This window comes from Ictalurus furcatus, chromosome 1 (assembly GCF_023375685.1).
Source record: "Ictalurus furcatus strain D&B chromosome 1, Billie_1.0, whole genome shotgun sequence".
Classification (NCBI taxonomy): domain Eukaryota; kingdom Metazoa; phylum Chordata; class Actinopteri; order Siluriformes; family Ictaluridae; genus Ictalurus; species Ictalurus furcatus.
The window spans coordinates 19,950,912-19,968,435 of record NC_071255.1 but is presented as its reverse complement, the minus strand read 5'-3'; the positions used below and the strand labels follow the sequence as shown (position 1 = coordinate 19,968,435).

General features: G+C 39.9%; 1 protein-coding gene across 1 annotated transcript in view; it reads left to right on the top strand.

The window, feature by feature from the left end:
* The window catches only part of ascc3 (activating signal cointegrator 1 complex subunit 3), a 176,134-nt gene extending 159,340 nt beyond the window's left edge, over window positions 1-16,794 (top strand). Inside the window, exons 37-42 of the mRNA XM_053631683.1 lie at window positions 6,730-6,954; window positions 11,173-11,324; window positions 12,860-13,010; window positions 14,618-14,824; window positions 15,604-15,779; window positions 15,865-16,794. Of these exons, the coding sequence (XP_053487658.1) occupies window positions 6,730-6,954; window positions 11,173-11,324; window positions 12,860-13,010; window positions 14,618-14,824; window positions 15,604-15,779; window positions 15,865-16,012 (1,059 nt within the window). The 3' untranslated portion in view covers window positions 16,013-16,794. The remainder of the gene's footprint in view (window positions 1-6,729; window positions 6,955-11,172; window positions 11,325-12,859; window positions 13,011-14,617; window positions 14,825-15,603; window positions 15,780-15,864) is intronic.
* Window positions 16,795-17,524: the final 730 nt, after the last annotated feature.

Below are 17,524 nucleotides of genomic sequence, written 5' to 3'. Positions count from 1 at the left end.
AATACACTTATATAGTATTTATTGTGTAATTTTTGAATCTGGTGCTTTCAAAGAATACCATGTTTGTGTGTAGACAGAAGGATTTATTAGCAGTGAGCATTTTATTTCGGGTATGTCACTTATGCACTCTCACTAAAATGGTGTGTGCTTGCATCTTCTTTGGCTTCTTCTTTGTCGGTAAGACGGTTTTATACTTGAGCCCCATCAAGTCGTACTTTTATGTAACTTCAGCGGCTCTGGGCGCGTGAAGAAAAGCGCAAATCTCATTGGTCGTGCAGTTTTTAACGTGGCGCATCATAAAAAAAAAAACACTAACCCATCGACGTTAAAAGTATTTGACGCCTTGACGCCATGCGTTTTATGCCTGGGTGTGAACACACCCACTGACAGCCATTGGGGCTTTTAAACGGACCATTTTTCATGCTGCGAAAATTGTCCCAATGTGAACACAGCTTAAGGTTACATTCACATTACCAGGTTAAAGTGGCACAAATATCCATGTGTCACAGATCAGATTTGTTCAGGTCTATGTGGACACAAAAATCTGATCTTGTCAAATCAGCCCTGAGCCACTTTCATATGTGGTCCTAGATCAGATACATATCCAATTTTGGGGCATGTGACATGAGTTGGTCTGATCAGAATTCTTATGACTTTCACCCAGTGAGCATGCGCATATCACTGTTTTCATCAGCATCCATTGTTAGCAGTGCAGCAAAACACCAATGGTGGACAGCAACAGTGGTGACTATATAGTGAAAGGAAAAAAACAAATTCAAGCAAAATTAGAAATAACCTAGTGAAAAAGAGTAGTGTAGTAAACACTTGAGAAGAAATCGATGTGCTCATGCAGGGACAGTTTCAGGACACAGGTACATTCAAATTAAAAACAGATATGAGTCACTTGCATGTGAATCAGATCCTGTCTGATTCTTGCGAATCTGAATTGTGCAAAGAAGGCTGTGATGTGACCATGGTTTTGTGCAGTATTGTACAGTGCCCTCCACTAATATTGGCACCCTTGGTAAATATGAGCAAAGAAGGCTGTGAAAATTTGTCTTTATTGTTTAAACTTTTGATCTTATGTTTTAAAAAATCACAAAAATACTCTGTTCTCATGGATATCAAACAATTGCTAACACAAAACAGGTTTATCCCCCCAAAAAATCTTTGTTAAATATAGGTGTGCAACAATTATTGGCACCCTTTTAGTCAATACTTTGTGCTACCTCACTTTGTCAAGATAACAGCTCTGAGTCTTCTCCTAGAACGCCTGATGAAGTTGGAGAATACATGGCAAAGGATATGAGACCAGTCCTCCATACAGAATCTCTCAAGATCTTTCATATTTCGAGTTTCACGCTGGTGGACTCTCCTCTTCAGTTCACCGCACAGGTTTTCTATGGGTTTCAAGTCAGGGGACTGGGATGGCCAGGACAGGACCTTGATTCTGTGGGGGGGGGTTGTGTTGATTTTGATGTAGGTTTTGGATCACTGTCCTGCTGGAAGATCCAACCATTATTGCCAAAAATCTCTATTTTGGTTTTATCTGACCATAGAACCCAATCCCATTTAAACGTCCAGTAGTGTCTGGCAAACTGAACACCCTTGAGTTTGTTTTTGGATGAGAGTAGAGGCTTTTTCTTCAAACGCTTCAAACAGCTTGTGGTGATGTAGGTGACTTCTAACTTCTGCAATTCTCCAGCTGTGTTCCTTGGAGATTTTTTGGTCACTCGAACCATCCTAGTCACAGTGCATTGAGACATCAGAGCTATATTCCTTTGAGCTTACCCATTGTTATGAATGACAAGGGAATTTGCCCTAGGTGTTACCTCATATATATATATATATATATATATATATATATATATATATATATATATATATATATATATATATACACCCCTGTGAAACAGGAAGTCATGGTTGAACAATTTCCTGTTCCTAGTCACCCAGGTGTACCAAAGAAAAAGTAAAATATCAATGGCAATATACTTCAAATATATTTTTCTGATATGAATTGATAGAGGTATCAATAATTGTTGCAGACCTATATTTAAGAAAGATATTTTCTTTACAAACCTGTTGTGTTTTCAAATTGTTTGATATACATGAGAGCAATTTTTGTGAATTTTCTTAACAAAAGAGCAAAAGGTTAAACAATTAAAACAATTTTTCACAGCCTTCTTTGCTCATATTTACCAAGGGTGCCAATATTAGTGGAGGGCACTGTATTTTGTATGTTCTTGTGTTGTGAAAAATATAAATAAACGTTTCTATTGATCAAATAAATTACTGTAAATAGCAGTAAATTGTAAAATAATAATAATAATAATAAATAAATACACTAGAATTAGGTATTTCCCTGATCAGGTTCCTACCTGAAAAGTCCTCGATTCCAAATGATATGCAAAAATTCTTTGTAATATTTTTGTTTGGAAATGGACAATTTGTGCATCTGAATTTACCACTGACACGCTAATGCAGAAACAAGATATAAACAATTAAGACAAAACAAAAAGTATTAATAGGTGCTAAAGATTGTTGCGCAGTGCTGTGTGTACAACACCATACACACACACACAACAAATTACTCTACTCTAGTTAGACATTATCACTGCACCTGTGATCACCACCCAGTATCCTGCTTATAGCTAAGAACGTCCCGACACACCGGCCTCGTTGAGGACTGAGAGCACAGCCAACACACACAGAGACACGATTGCAGCTCTCCTTGGTAGTGGGACAATTAGCACCTCTTTACTTTCTCTCTATTAGAGGTCTGGTTTTGCATCCTCTGTTCTCTCGGGACTCGCCAGCTTCGAACGCCTCCTCTCAATTGATAGCTCACTTAATTGGGACATAAAGCTTTTTTACACTTCAGTGGTGACCAGTGACATCACATCTGTTTTACTTCTTCTCACACACACACACACACACACACACACACACACACACACACACTGTTGCAAGTGGCCACAGACAGCAGGCAGGCAAGCTGCTGAAGCCTTTTACAAATTACACCATTATGTTGCTTTAGTTTTATAGACATGTATACAGATATATTTGCTGAATATTGAAGACTTGTTTCTGTTTTTCCTCTGTGTTAGTCAAGCCACAATAGCCTCTTACATAATTCATTATAAATGATTGGTCCGATAAGGTTAGATTTTTACAGCATCTGCACAAAGCACAGCGCATAAAAGATGAGCAGAATAAATGGAGTGCAGTTACTCATAAAATAGCAGTTAAAACTTGAAGACAGATGTTAAATGTAGTGCCTTAAACTGTGTTTTAGGATGTTTTTTTTTATTTTGTGACCGGTTGACTAATGTAAGAGTTTGTGTATGGAAGTGTTTGTCATCTGTTATGCTAAAAGTTCATGTGGTGATGCTTTTGTTATTTTGGGGGGGTTTCTTTATGCACAATGGTCTGACCCAGTGGTTCTTTAACTTCAAAATATATTTAAATAAACAATACAGTTTTTATCATGAACTATTCATATGTTAGGCTCATTATTCAAATGTGTAAAATAATATTCTGGATATTTATTGGAGCTTTTCACCACTGTAGCAAATGAAGACATCACAGAGCACCTGCCTATATGCCTCACACATCCCCAGCCCTGACTTTGAGAAGCCCTGGTCTACCACATTTTATATTTTTGTAACTCTATATCTTATTACATGCAGCTTTTTGCATTATTTGGCTAATGTGGATTTAATTAAGTTTTTGAGTGTGCTTTATTTATTTATTTATTTATTCTTAAGCTTGGTATAGACTAGGTATATTTGTAGCGGATTATTCAGGGCATTTTGTGAAATTCTGCTGTTCTATAGTAATCCTACTGTCTGTCTCTGTCTGTGTTTTTTTTTTTTCTGTCCTGGAATGTCTCAGTCTATACCATTTATTGATGGACAGATAGAGACAAACAGATCGGTTACTATAGACAACCAGAACTTCACACTGGGCACTTTATTTTTTCATTTATTTTCCGCACCCTTTTACAAGCTGTTACGGAATAGAGTGTTCTGATTATACTGTCCTATTTTTGATGACTGTGGCTACATTTTTTAGCATCACATTGTAGTTTTTATTGCACAAATTCAACCACTAATAGGAGGCGGTTCTCTCACCCATTAGTACGTTCATTGGGTGAAAAAGGAGCGTAACTGGAGTAATGACCTCTAGTAGAATGCAAATTGAAAAGATACAGAATTTTCTATTATAGTTGAATGTCAGTAAACTGATATGTTGATCTTAGGACATTACATGTATATTTTTGAATCAGTCATTTCTTAATAGAATGCACCAAACTATTTTGTATCTACTCTGAATTTTTGTGTGTGAATACATGTGAATTTTTAGCTATGTGATTTTTTTTTTCACAACCATTTTACACACTGAGGCATTCAGAACTTCTGAAGTAATGGAACTGATTAGCAGCATTCAGCACAGTGTGTGTGGTTGGTGTTAACGAGCTGGTACAGTAGCCGTTGCAGTGTCATGAGCAGTAAGACACTGTTTTTGGCAGTTATGGTGTGCTTTTTTTCCAGTGATGGCAGGAGTGCACATGTTGCAGTGCTAATTGTGGGCTGGGTTACACACAGAGGCCTCGATCTTCCTATTAACGTGCACACTACTTTATTATCCTTTAACATGTCTCAGTGTCCCCACAGGTTGGCTAACAAAAGCATGACATGAGGCAGGCTGGACCCATGCCAGCCCCCTACTCCACCCCAGCTTGTGGTTCAATACCCTCAAATCACTCCCCCTGTCAGGGACACAAAGACCCCCCATCCCCTCAATGGCCTCTAATTACTGTGGCGTGGTCATAATGAGGCACCCAGTCGATTGCTTTCTTCTCCCCATTCTCTATTTTGTTCTCCTTGTTCCTCCCTCCCACTTTCTCACCTCCTGCTATTAAATCCTATGTTTCACTCCTCTAAATATCATTGAACGCTTGTAGAGTTGAGTGATGCTGTTAAAGCCCTCGAAATGTTGTTTCCAAAAGACTAGTCACATGAGCACCCGTTCTGTTCAGGATGTCAGAAGAATCTGCACTTTGGTGAAGAATCAAAAGCACTCACTCGGCCTCTCTAAAGTGCCGTAGTCGCGCTCTGAGTATGTAAATGTCAGCTGAGACGGAGAATATTGTTTGAGAGCTTGGCGTCTGTACTTCTGTTTACAGATCAGCTGTCTTCTTTTATCCCCTGTAGACTTGTATGCTGACTCAATGCCCTCAGAAATAATAAATCATGTACCGATATGCTCTTTTGTTCTCCGTTTTTCCGGTATTTCTCACTTTCCTGGCGCAGAGGCGTTTAAGCGCAGTGCTGTAACACTGATTGATAGAGGTTAGGGGAAGCACAGAGCTGTGACTAATAAGCTCACTGCCTCCCCTTACAAGTGTATGTTAAAATTGTGGATAAGAATGGCCTTACTCAAGAACTCGTGCCTTTGCATATATGCGTCACAGCAGTCAACAGGCACATTGTACCCATGCTGAGCTTAGACCTGACATCAAGATCAGCTAGGATTTTTGTGTTTATTTTTTACCACTTTGTGCAAAGGATTGCAGAAAAAGCAAGGGATGGTACATCCAGAAAAAAATGTAATCCGTTGAGATATGTTTCATGACCTTCTAAGTATTCTATCTGGATTAAGATTGAATGGCAGATAGAACCTTAACAGTATAAGGCTGTGATTTGTTATTTAGTTTTGCATTAGAGCTGTGAGCCTAAATTAAGTATCAAAATGGATCACATAACAGGACATCATAATGCTAGTATAATTTTTTTCTTGACAGTTTTGTATCACTCCAGACAAACATAAAACTGTATATATTTCATTTTAGGATGCTGTTTATGTAAAAATGGTATTACTTGGGCAGTGTATTTTGAGGTGTGATAATGAACACTAAACTGCTAGTTATAAGCATGTCCTATTTGGGAGCTAAATTTAGCTCATGGCTCCAATGAAAAACTAAAGAAGCAAACTTTAGTCAGCAAACATGTCCAACATTTGTGGTTAGGGTAACTGGTTTCATTTTCGGTGGCAGTGGGGTCTGTGGATGCTCAGTGTTTAAGGCTCTGGGTTACTGATCAGAAGGTTGTGAGTTCAAGCCCAAGCACTGGCAATTTACTACAGTTGGACCCTTCAGCAAAGCCGTTAATCCTCTCTTTTCTTGAAGAAAAGAATTTCACTGTACTGTACTTTTATGTGCAATGTTAAAAGGATGTCTTTTTCTCCTTGTCTTTCTTTACATGTATTCATCTGAAACATTGTTTTAACCAAGTAGTTTTTTCCCTATTACTTTATTCCTCTGGTTTTGAAAATTACTGGGTTGTTTGTTTTCCCCCCAAAAAGATCTCCCTGCCCAGCATTTTAACCCAAAGGTCATCTAACTAGGAACTGCCAGAAAAGACTTGCCTTTCAGATTAGATATAAAAGCATTGCCAAGTGCTTATATGTTAAAACCAGAGAGATTTAATCCAGCTGTTCCTAACAACACAGTCATCTATCTTTCAACCAAGGGCAATATCCAAAATGCTAGAATTCACATCTAGCTACTGAGCAGAATCTTAGCCATTTTTAAGATATGTCCAATATACAGCGTTTGCTCTAACCAGCCTTCCTAATTCATTACTTTAGAGAGTTCATGCATTATAGTTTCAATAACAGAGGAGTGAGGACATGACCTCAGACCTCTCTCTGCATTGTGTTCAGGATGCAGAGGAATATGCTGAACTGCCAGTGCGCCATAACGAAGATCAGTTGAACAGCGAGCTAGCCCAGCGGCTTCCTCTGCAGGTCAATCCACACTCGTACGACAGCGCCCACACCAAGGCCAACCTGCTGTTGCAGGCCCACTTCAGCCGAGCCCAGCTGCCCTGCAGTGATTATGGCACAGACACAAAGACCGTCCTGGACAACACCATCCGCATCTGTCAGGTTAGTGCACATCTGTGTGTGTGTGTGTTGATGTTGATCTTCATGATGTATGTGCATCAGATCTGCTTTCCATTGTTGCTGGGGCTTCATGTTCTTTTGGCGTACGCTGCGTTAGAGTGGAGGCCATCCAAACCCTATACATTTTACTACGGCCTCCCTTTCCATCATCTGGGGGGCTTTCATTGCCATCAAAGCGATTTGCTTGTCTTCATACATCATAAAATTGATGCTAAGGCCTGTGTATGGTATAGCTGAGCACATTTCCATGTGTCAGTGAAGACCTTGCGGATGTTCCTTTGGAAGAAAAAAAAAAAAAAGAAATTCATCCCTTCCAATGTGACAACTGAGACCTGACCTAAGGCTCAGTGTATGCAGACTTCAGGCTTTGCCCAGTTACACAGCATTGTGTGAACTGCACTCAACAATCACTCCAAAGTCAGCTATATAGTTACAGTACAATCCATAAAACATATGTTTCAAAATTTTATGTTCATATTCCTCTCAAATCATTCTTCCCTTCACTGGGAAATTCCTGTTAAGTCTTAGGACAATTAAAGAATCATGCAACGTTAAAGACTTTGAAAAAGAACTATGTGTGATTTTATTTAGGAAGATAAGTAATATTTTTCTCTCTCCTTTGCATTTACCGTGTGTGTTCAGGTTTGTTGTTAAACTGGCAGTTTTTCATGTGACTGGTTCTTGACGTCGTTAGTATGCCTGGGTCCGGAGGCCTATAAAGACAGTGCGAGCGCAGACACTTACAGCACCTTGGAGACAGCACAGCATTTAACATCCCTTCTCAGATCAAACGCATTAAAACAACAGTGCAGCTCATTGCTTTCTCCCGCTAAAGCAAATGTCAGTGTGTGCCGCCAAATAGAGAGTGACATAAAGTGATTTTACATTTGAGATCTTTCTCTGTTCGTTCTGTGTAAAAGTATCTTCACACTAAATTTAGTCCGGTGTCATTCTATAATCATTAGAATTTTTTACTTTTATGCTATTTAAGATTTACTTTTGTTTTCCATCATGCAAAACCCCCAATAAAATCTCGGAACATCACACACACACAAGAAACAACCTTTTTGAACGCTACAGTGAGCCAGGGGCAAAATGGCGGAGGTGTGGAGATGATTTATTGCCACATGGCTGTCAGGTTTCTGGCTGCATCATAAAAGCTTCCGAAGCTGGCTAGATAACCTGTCGTTGATTGTTCATGCCTGATGGCACGCCTGTGGATCTGTTTGCGATTGGCTATGCCTGCTCCAAGGATGTGCACTGTGCTGATTGTTCACGCTGGCAGCCCAACTTTGGGAATGGATCTGTCTGCGGATCTGTAAACCATTGTCCATGCCTGTGGATGTGCTTGATTCTCTACAGCCGATTGGCCATGCTTGTCCATGTGGTTACTTTTTCAGATTCCTGCTGTGCCAGGTTGTAGCTGCTCTGCCAGCAGCTGCCTGTCTTCTCAGCATGTATCCAAAGCTAGCCTTTCCTAGCAAACAGCTGAGCTAACTACAGAGTGTTGTCTAAGGATTAATCAGCAGAGTCCACTAGGCTGGCCAGCCAATTTCATATCAGCAAGTCTTAATTCAAAGTCTTAATTCAAACCCACTCCATTTGTTGGGATTATCTTGATTCATCAGAGTGATATTGGTGCATAGAGAAGCTGCATAGAGAGTGCCTCCCAGTATAAACTGCAAAGTATTTCCATTATCCTTTCACATATTCACTATCTCAACTTATTAAAGAATAACTAAAATATGCATATTAATGTGTGTGTGTGTGTGTGTGTGTGTGTGTATATATATATATATATATATATATATATATATATATATATATGTATATATATATATATATATATATATATATATATATGTATATGTGTGTGTATGTGTGTGTTTGCACAATGCTGAAAGGTATATAGAGGTTTTAGAGCAGCATATGCTTCCATCCAGATTCCATCCCATCTTTACTTCTGAGAGACTCTGCCTCTCTAAGATACTCTTTTTATACCCAATCATGTTACTGACCTGTTGCCAATTAACCTAATTAGTTGCAAAATGTTCCTCCAGGTTTCTTTTTAGTAACACTTACTTTTTCTGCCTTTTATTGCACCCCCCCCCCCCCCCCAACTTTTTTTTAAATGTTTTACGGCCATCAAATTACCATAAGAACAAAATACCTTATTTTTTCTTAAAATAGTAAATTTCTTTGATTCAAACATTTGATATGTTTTAAATGTTCTGTTGTGAATAACATATGGGCTTATGAGATTTGCAAATCATTGCATTCTGTTTTAATATTGACCGCTGCCTTTGTTCAGGGACTCATTATTCCATTTCTGTTCATCAAATGTCTGAGAAACTTGTTTAGTTTATGTCTCGGTTGTTGAAAGTTTTTACGTTAATACAAATATTTACATGTTAAGAAATTTTATATATATATATATATATATATATATATATATACAGATACGCATACACACAGCTCTGAACAAAATTAAGAGACCACTGCAAAATTATCTCTGATTTTACTATTTATAGGTATGTGTTTGGGTAAAATGAACATTTTTGTTTTATTCTATAAGCTCCCAAATTCCAAATAAAAATACTGTCATTTAGAGCATTTATTTGCAGAAAATGACAACCAGTCAAAATATCAAAAAAGATGCAGTGTTGTCAGACCTCGAATAATGCAAAGAAAATAAGTTCATATTCATTTTTAAACAACACAATACTAATGTTTTAACTTCAGAAGAGTTCAGAAATCAATATTTGGTGGAATAACCCTGATTTTCAATCAAGCTTTCATGCGTCTTGGCATGCTCTCCACCAGTCTTTAACATTGATGTTGGGTGACTTTATGGCACTCGTGGCCCAAAAGTTCAAGCAGCTCGGCTGTGTTTGATGGCTTGTGACCATCCACCTTCCTCTTGATCACATTCCAGAGGTTTTCAAAGGGGTTCAGGTCTGAAGATCGGGCTGGCCATGACAGGGTCTTGGTGGTCGTCTATCCACACCTGCTGGAAAAACCAATCCTCAGAGTTGGGGAACATTGTCAGAGCAGAAGGAAGCAAGCTTTCTTCCAGGACAACCTTGTACGTGGCCTGATTCATGCGTCCTTCACAAAGACAAATCTGCCCGATTCCAGCCTTGCTGAAGCACCCTCGGTTCATCACTGATCCTCCACCAAATGTCACAGCAGGTGCGAGACACTGTGGCTTGTAGGCTTCTCCAGGTTTCTGTCTAACCATTAGACGACCAGGTGTTGGGCAAAGCTGAAAATTGGACTCATCAGAGAAGTTGACCTTACTCCAGTCCTCTACGGTCCAATCTTTATGGTCTTTTGTAAACCTCAACCTGGCTCTTCTTTGCTTCTCATTGATGAAGGGCTTTTGTTCTAGCTTTGCACGACTTCAGCCTAAGGGGACTTGGTTTTTCTTTATTTTTCCTCCCACACCCAAGCACACATACACACAACGGTCTTAGATTAGGGCTGGCTTTGAGAAGATCTCTGATGGTTAGATAAATAATCCTGTCATCTCTGTGCTAATGAGGTACTTTATAGCTGCGCTTGTGCTCCGAGCACTGGAAGGGCTACAGATTTCTATCTGTTTTCTCCAGCGGCAGTGGAGAGCAATTTTAGTAGACAGGTTAAATGAGACATAGCGCTTGTGTGATCGTCTCTCCTCGCCATTTATTTTCTCGATTTCACTCCTCCCTCAGCCTTTCTCCATCCCTCCTTCGCAGGGGCTGTGGTGACATCAGCCCCGTTGCTGTCTTCAGTTTGCTCAAGCAGCTACTGTGAAATGCTAATCACAACTTTAATTTGTACTGCATTAGCATTTTGATTAACTCGCTAGGCTTGCCGCTGCACTCAAGGTGCTTTTTAGTCATAGTTACTGAGGAAATGACTTTTTGATTAATTAAGTTTGTTAGCGCAGCTGAGCTCAGCAAACTTTAACCTTATGTTGAGACAAGAGCAGCAGACAGGCGAGAGACTTGGTCTGAGTTGTAGATAATCAATTGCATCAAGAGTTTCTACATTTTTTTAATGGTATGAATTAAAAATATTTCACACAATTTCAATATTTAAGTAAATGAATATTTCAAGCTATCTTATAGTTACCTTACAGCTATCTTAATTGCACAAGAAAACAGCTGTGTTACCTCTCAGTCTGTTGTGTGACAGTTTCTTGTCTTGTTTCTGCAGGCCATGTTGGACGTGGTGGCGAATGAGGGCTGGCTGGTGTCTGCTCTGGGCATCTGTAATCTGGTCCAGATGATCGTTCAGGCTAGGTGGCTTCACGACTCCTCTCTGCTCACCCTGCCTCATATAGACCAGCAGAACCTGTACCTCTTCAGGTGTGTAGACTATGGCTCCTGTTCACCTAGAGTCAAACTCAGTGCCCTGAATCCAGCATGATTAGAGAAATACAAACGACAAATATGCATCCTCAAAGTCAAATTCCACATCAGCTTTATTATTTTTATTTTTAGCACACCAGTTCCTTCAGGAAACTACAGTGCAGCATGTAGTAGACATTGACAAGGACTAAAAGTCAACAGTAAATACGGACAAGTTACAAAATTAAACAAGTCACATCCTATATATAGATATAGATAGATAGATAGATAGATATATCACTCAGGTAACACACTTTTACACACATTACAGAACTCATATCCTAGGTAGTGTTATCCTCCCTTATTAAATGATCAATTCAATACGATTTCAGTTCCATTTTAACAACAGACATTGTCACAGAACAGCTTTACAGAAATCCAGATGTAGATTTAGATCTCTAATGACCGAGCCAGAGGCTCTGGTGTCGAGGAAAACTCCCTGAGATGACGTCAGAAAGAAACCTTGAGAAGAACCAGACTCAAAAGGGAACCCATCCTCTTCTGAGTGGCACTGAATAGTAGGATTATTAATCATTACTCTTCTACAACTGTATACTATAAAGTAAAGCGGTACTTAAGTGTGTTGAAAGGATGTTCAGTGAATTTATGGTGTGATTATTGAGCAAATTGTGAATAGGAGACCTGGGATGAGGACAGAACAGTCTTTATGATTACAGCAGCAGTTCTTATGTACAAATCTGCAGTATCCAGCTGAGATTTGGGCATTGTCATCATTGTTTTCATGTCAGTATACATTTTTAACCAGTTATTTTGAATGCATCATAGTATATGATATACAGTGTTTTCCTTCAGAAAATAATGTATTAGTATGATTAATGCATTTTTAATACTCCCTGCTGATTTATACTTACTGTAATTGCACCTTGTAAAAAATTATAGCTTCTTTCATAAACTGGAAATGAACAAAAGCCACCTGACCCAGTCTGTCTGTATATTCCTCTCTGGCCATATAAATTCTACTTGAATGTGGGAATTTCACATTACTCACAGTGTGTGTGTGCGCATCCTGCTCATGTCTGAGAGAAGAGAGCATGTTCACTTCCTGTCAGCAGTGTCCTGAGAGGGATACCTCTCACCTGTGGTGCTTTGATTATAGCTCAGTCACATGGTGTCATGCCTAATCCATCTAGCACCTCTGTTCAAACTCTGCAAACACCATTAGCATTGCTTATCTGCCCGCACTGTCCTCCGGACGGCCTCAAACACTGCCCCGGTACACCTTTTCTCTGTCTCACACACACAAAGCTGTGCTAGGCACCGGATTTTCTTTTACCCATATAATTCATTTCAGTGTGGTTGCATCCCGTCGTGAAGTGTAATTTGGTAGAAAGACAATAAAAATGGTAAGAAGAGGATCAGGAATGGCTGGATGTCCTGCCATGCTGAGACAGCAGGAAGAGCTCAGCTCAGCCATCGAAATGGACATGTAAATGGTTACATGACTGCCTTTTTCTCCTCGCTGTTTACAACAGGAAATGGAGCACCAAAGGTGGGAAGGGTGGAACCCGACGTTATCAAGGCCCAATCGAAGGGCTTCCTGAGCTCATAGCTGCCTGTGATGGAAGAGAGGAGATCTTTACAGCCATGGTGAAGGAGGAGTTTGAGCCCCAACAGATCACTCAGGTAACACACTTTTACACACATTACACATCTGAAAAATAACAGGTTCACCCAGCGTTTAGACAAGTGCAGTACCCTGATGATTTTGTTGTCGGTAAAATGATGGACAGTATCAGTATCATATGATTGTAGGCCTTTAGAAAAAGTGTGTCTCTTGTAAATAATTGAATGAATTCAACTTAGTCTTGGATGATTGTGGCATACACACACACACATATCAGAGAGTACACACACACACACACACACACACACAGACACACTCACAAACATGTGATTTGCAGAAAGCAGCAGACGGTCACGGTGGTCTCAGGTAGCACCAGGATCCCCAATTACCTCCCAAATGAGAGGGTTTAGCGCTCCAATCTAAGTGCTAATTGCCACGGTAATGAGAGCGTCCGGGCAGAGCGGCGAGCCCAGCGCCCATTCCCCATCAGTATTCCAGCCACCCCCCACCTTCCACAACACACCCCCTAGCAGCCTCGGCCCTGCTAATTAAATAAGCACATGCGCCGCCGCGTTCTCGTCTCATTCGCTGAGGAAATGTAATCCTCGCATAAATAGCTTTGGCAGGGTGAATCTGTGCTGTTTTCCCCCCTTTCATGGCTCTAATACTCACCGAGCTGCAGCAGCCGAGCTCTGTCATTCTCTATCAGTCTGTCACTCACACATGCACGCACTGCACATGTTCCTAGTATTTTATTATACCGCTCCTTCCTTATGTTGGTGCACATAAAGCACAGCTGACAGGAATGTGATTTTTTTAATGATTTTTTTTTTGTGTGTGGCATGTGCTTGTTATAGTGTACATGGAAATGAATTAGAGGTTTTCTTATTTTACCAGAAAACATATTTTAATGTTAACTAGATCGTGTGTAGCTGTAGGCCTTCATTCTGCTTCTGGTAACATCGCTTATTAAATAAAGAATAAAATGTGACGGGGAAGAAAGTAATCCACAAAGTGGAGTTACTGTTACTACCCTGAAGTGGATTATAAGTGTTTTATTCCTCTTTTGCCACAGCATTTTGCCAGTGTTTACACTTTTTTTAATTTTCTAATGAACAGCAAGTTGTTTCCTGTTATCCTTTACATTATAGCAGCTATAAACAGTCATTCCCTCATCTGCCTCTTGGCTCCCCCCCCCCCCCCCCTGTCTTGTCATGTTACAGAGAATCCAGAAAGTGTAAACTCATCTGTCCTGTAGACTTTCCCTGTAGCAGAAAACTTACTGAACTGCTGCAAAGTGCTGACTCCCAAGACTTCTTCATGAATGTTTAAAAAAAATCATCTCGTTACAGAAATCTTCACAATATCAACAATTATATATTTTACTTTGTTAAGTAAAAAAACAACAACTATTTAATCCATTCATTATTAAGCTTATATTACGTAGATCGTCTTCCATAGAAATCTCTGCGAGTTAAGCATTTTTATAGAAATGAGAGAATTAATATAACCTTTGATTTGCATTACAGCCGGCACTGCTTTCAGATCTCCTGTTATCGAACATTGATCAGCACCTTCTGACCAATCAGATTTGAGAATTTAACAGCACTGTGATATAAACTTCATCATCCTTATTTATCTCTTATTCTATCTCCCCCTCTATCAGATGTGGGCTGTTGTAAGCCACTTGCCTGTGCTGGAGGTCAGTTTGAGTGTGAAGGGCTGGTGGGAAGGATGTGACGAACAGACTGAGCGTGCTCTGTCCAGCAGTGTAGCCAACATCAGGGACCAGAGCAGCTGGCTGCCCGTGCACCCTGACCAGGAATATGTCCTCCAAGTGTCCCTGCAGCGTCTCAATGCAGGCCGGCAAAGAGTGAGAATACACACACACACACACACCATTTCAGCCTCCATGATATGTTTTACACTTGCACGGTTCTCACACATGCTGAAAGACCTGGACATTTATAGGTTAGATTTACAGTGATGGAAAACACATGAAAATGCGGAAATGGATAAAGTCAGTTTTGGAAAAGTCTAAAGTTTTACTGTTAAGCCACTGATATTGTATATTTAACAAGTTCATCACTAAAATATGTGCCAATATTCTAGCCATTAATTCACCCATTTAAGCATCCATTCATCAGTCTAGTTGTTGTAATTTGGAACACTCCTGTTTCACATGTAGACAGAATGCTGTATCTGAGTGCATGGTAGCGCGAGCTTGCCATCTTCTCACAGCATGTAAAATTCCAAATGAGGATGTATGTCACTAATTATCAAGTCATTGAATAAGACACTACTTAAAACTTTTCCATAAGCGTTCCTCTTTGTGTTGCTTATCAGTTTAATAGCATTAGCCTCATTGTTTTCTTGCGAGCGAACACAGTGAGGTGTGTCCAGATGTATCAGTCCTTCTCAGCGCAATGAGAAATAGAATCTAACAAATGGAGATATAAGGCAATATATTTGTTCAAGATGGGATTCATTCTTGGATGACATTCCATCTGTTAGGAAAGGTTTAGGGAAATGGTTTCTTAAAATGAGTATGATGTCTGATTTATTTGGAGTTTTTTTTTGTTGCTGTTTTTTGCTGTTGACTGTTTAATTATTAAATGACAGTCTGAAGCTGAGTTTTGTGAATGCTCACAGAGGAAGCAGGACAGCAAGGCGCAGGCCCCGCGTTTCCCCAAGTCCAAAGACGAGGGTTGGTTCCTGGTGCTGGGTGAGGTAGACAAGAGGGAACTTCTGGCCGTCAAACGAGTGGGATATGTCCGCAACCGGAACGTGACCTCAGTGGCCTTCTACACACCTGAACAGACTGGGAAGTAAGTGAATCTCACACATCCTCAGAGCTGTAAGATGTCTCCCATTCAGCAGCGTGTCAGTGTAATATTTCTCTGTGTGCCGCAGGTGTATCTACACACTCTATCTGATGAGTGACAGTTACCTGGGCTTGGATCAGCAGTACGACATCCACCTGAATGTGATTCCTGCCAGCATCGCTGCCCAGGTCAACGCCAAGGTCACTGATAGCATGAGCGACATGAACTTGAAGTGACCTCTTATCCAGTGATACTACACACACACACTGACTCTGTGTGTGTGTGTGTGTGTGTGTGTGTGTGTGTGTGTGTGTGTGTGTGTGTGTGTGATGGTGGCACAGCCTTAGGCTTCCTAGTTATTCCTGGGAAGATGCTGTAGAGATCAGCATGGGTGTGGCAACATGAGGATGTGGGGAGCAAATTGGCCTTGCAAGAGAAGTGTAGGAGTCTGCTTGGTAATAAGATTCTAATAATAATAGCACTGCTTAAAATTGGAGCACATTACGGTGGGGTTAGAATGCTTGCTTAATTGACTAGAATGTGTGAGCCATATGTTTGTTGGTACATGTGTGCAGTTTGCAAACTCAAAGAGGCTGGAAGGAACTTTCTGGAGCAGGAGGTTAGGAATTCTGTGCAGGTGTGTGAAACATGCTCCTCTGTGAAGCTCTGGGTTCTGCCAGACTGTCCCATCTGGTTTGTGAAATTCTCTCTCTCTCTCTCATTCTCTCTCTCTCTCTCTTTTTCTCTCTCTCTCTCTCACTCTCACTCTCACCCCCCACCTGTTTTCAACACCCTGTTCTGGAAAGCCTCAGGGACATACAGGTGCCAAATACATTTAGGACAGTCATGGAAAGATTAATTTATTTAAGAAAAAAAAAGAAAGAAATTGTTTTAAGAACTTGCATGTGTTTATGTATTATGTTTTGTTGCTTCACAGCTTAGCTACCAAACAGAGCTCATACACTTTCATTTGTTTTGGGGGGTTTTGGGGTTGTTGTTTTTTTGTTTTGTTTTGTTTTTTTTTTTGGGGGGGGGGGGGGGGTGGTTGCAGATGATGTCTGCCACTTGAATACTTTGTTTGCCTTCAGGAAAAAATAAAAGGATATGATTACAGATTAATGTGTTTAATGTCCTTTTTTTTTTTTTTTGAACTTATTCTCTCTTGCATTTGAAAATAACACACTGAGCAGATGTTCATATGGTTTTACTTTCTTTCTTTTTTCCCCATGCATAGCCATTTTTCTTGTTATTTGTGCATGGGTTTGTTGGAATGTTGATGTTAAGTGAACAGAACATGTTTATTACACACAATTAAAAACTTCCATATTATCCTCCTGCTCTGTTGTGCATCAGGCTTTAAAATGATTCTCTTCATATTTCCAGCATGTATTCCCCAACGTTTTATCACATTAGCACTATTTTTCATTTCTTTTGTTCTTTGCTTTTGTCTTACTAATATAGTATAATTTTGCATCGAGTCTTGTTTAATTATTGATCCATTTGTTTCGATGAAATTGAGAATAAGACCTTCTTCCCAATTTTACTGAAGTTCCACGTGGAACTTTGCTTGAGGGGGTTTAAAGTAAGTGTGTGTGTGTATGTGTTTTCCTTCTGTTCAGTGTTAATATCCTTATTCACTCTTCCTTTAGTTAAAGCTAGTGTAATGTGTGTCACTCTGAACACTTTTAAGGATCTTTTAAGTACTAAAAGGTTTCTTTTCAGCTGCGAAGGTTAAAGTTAGAGTTAGA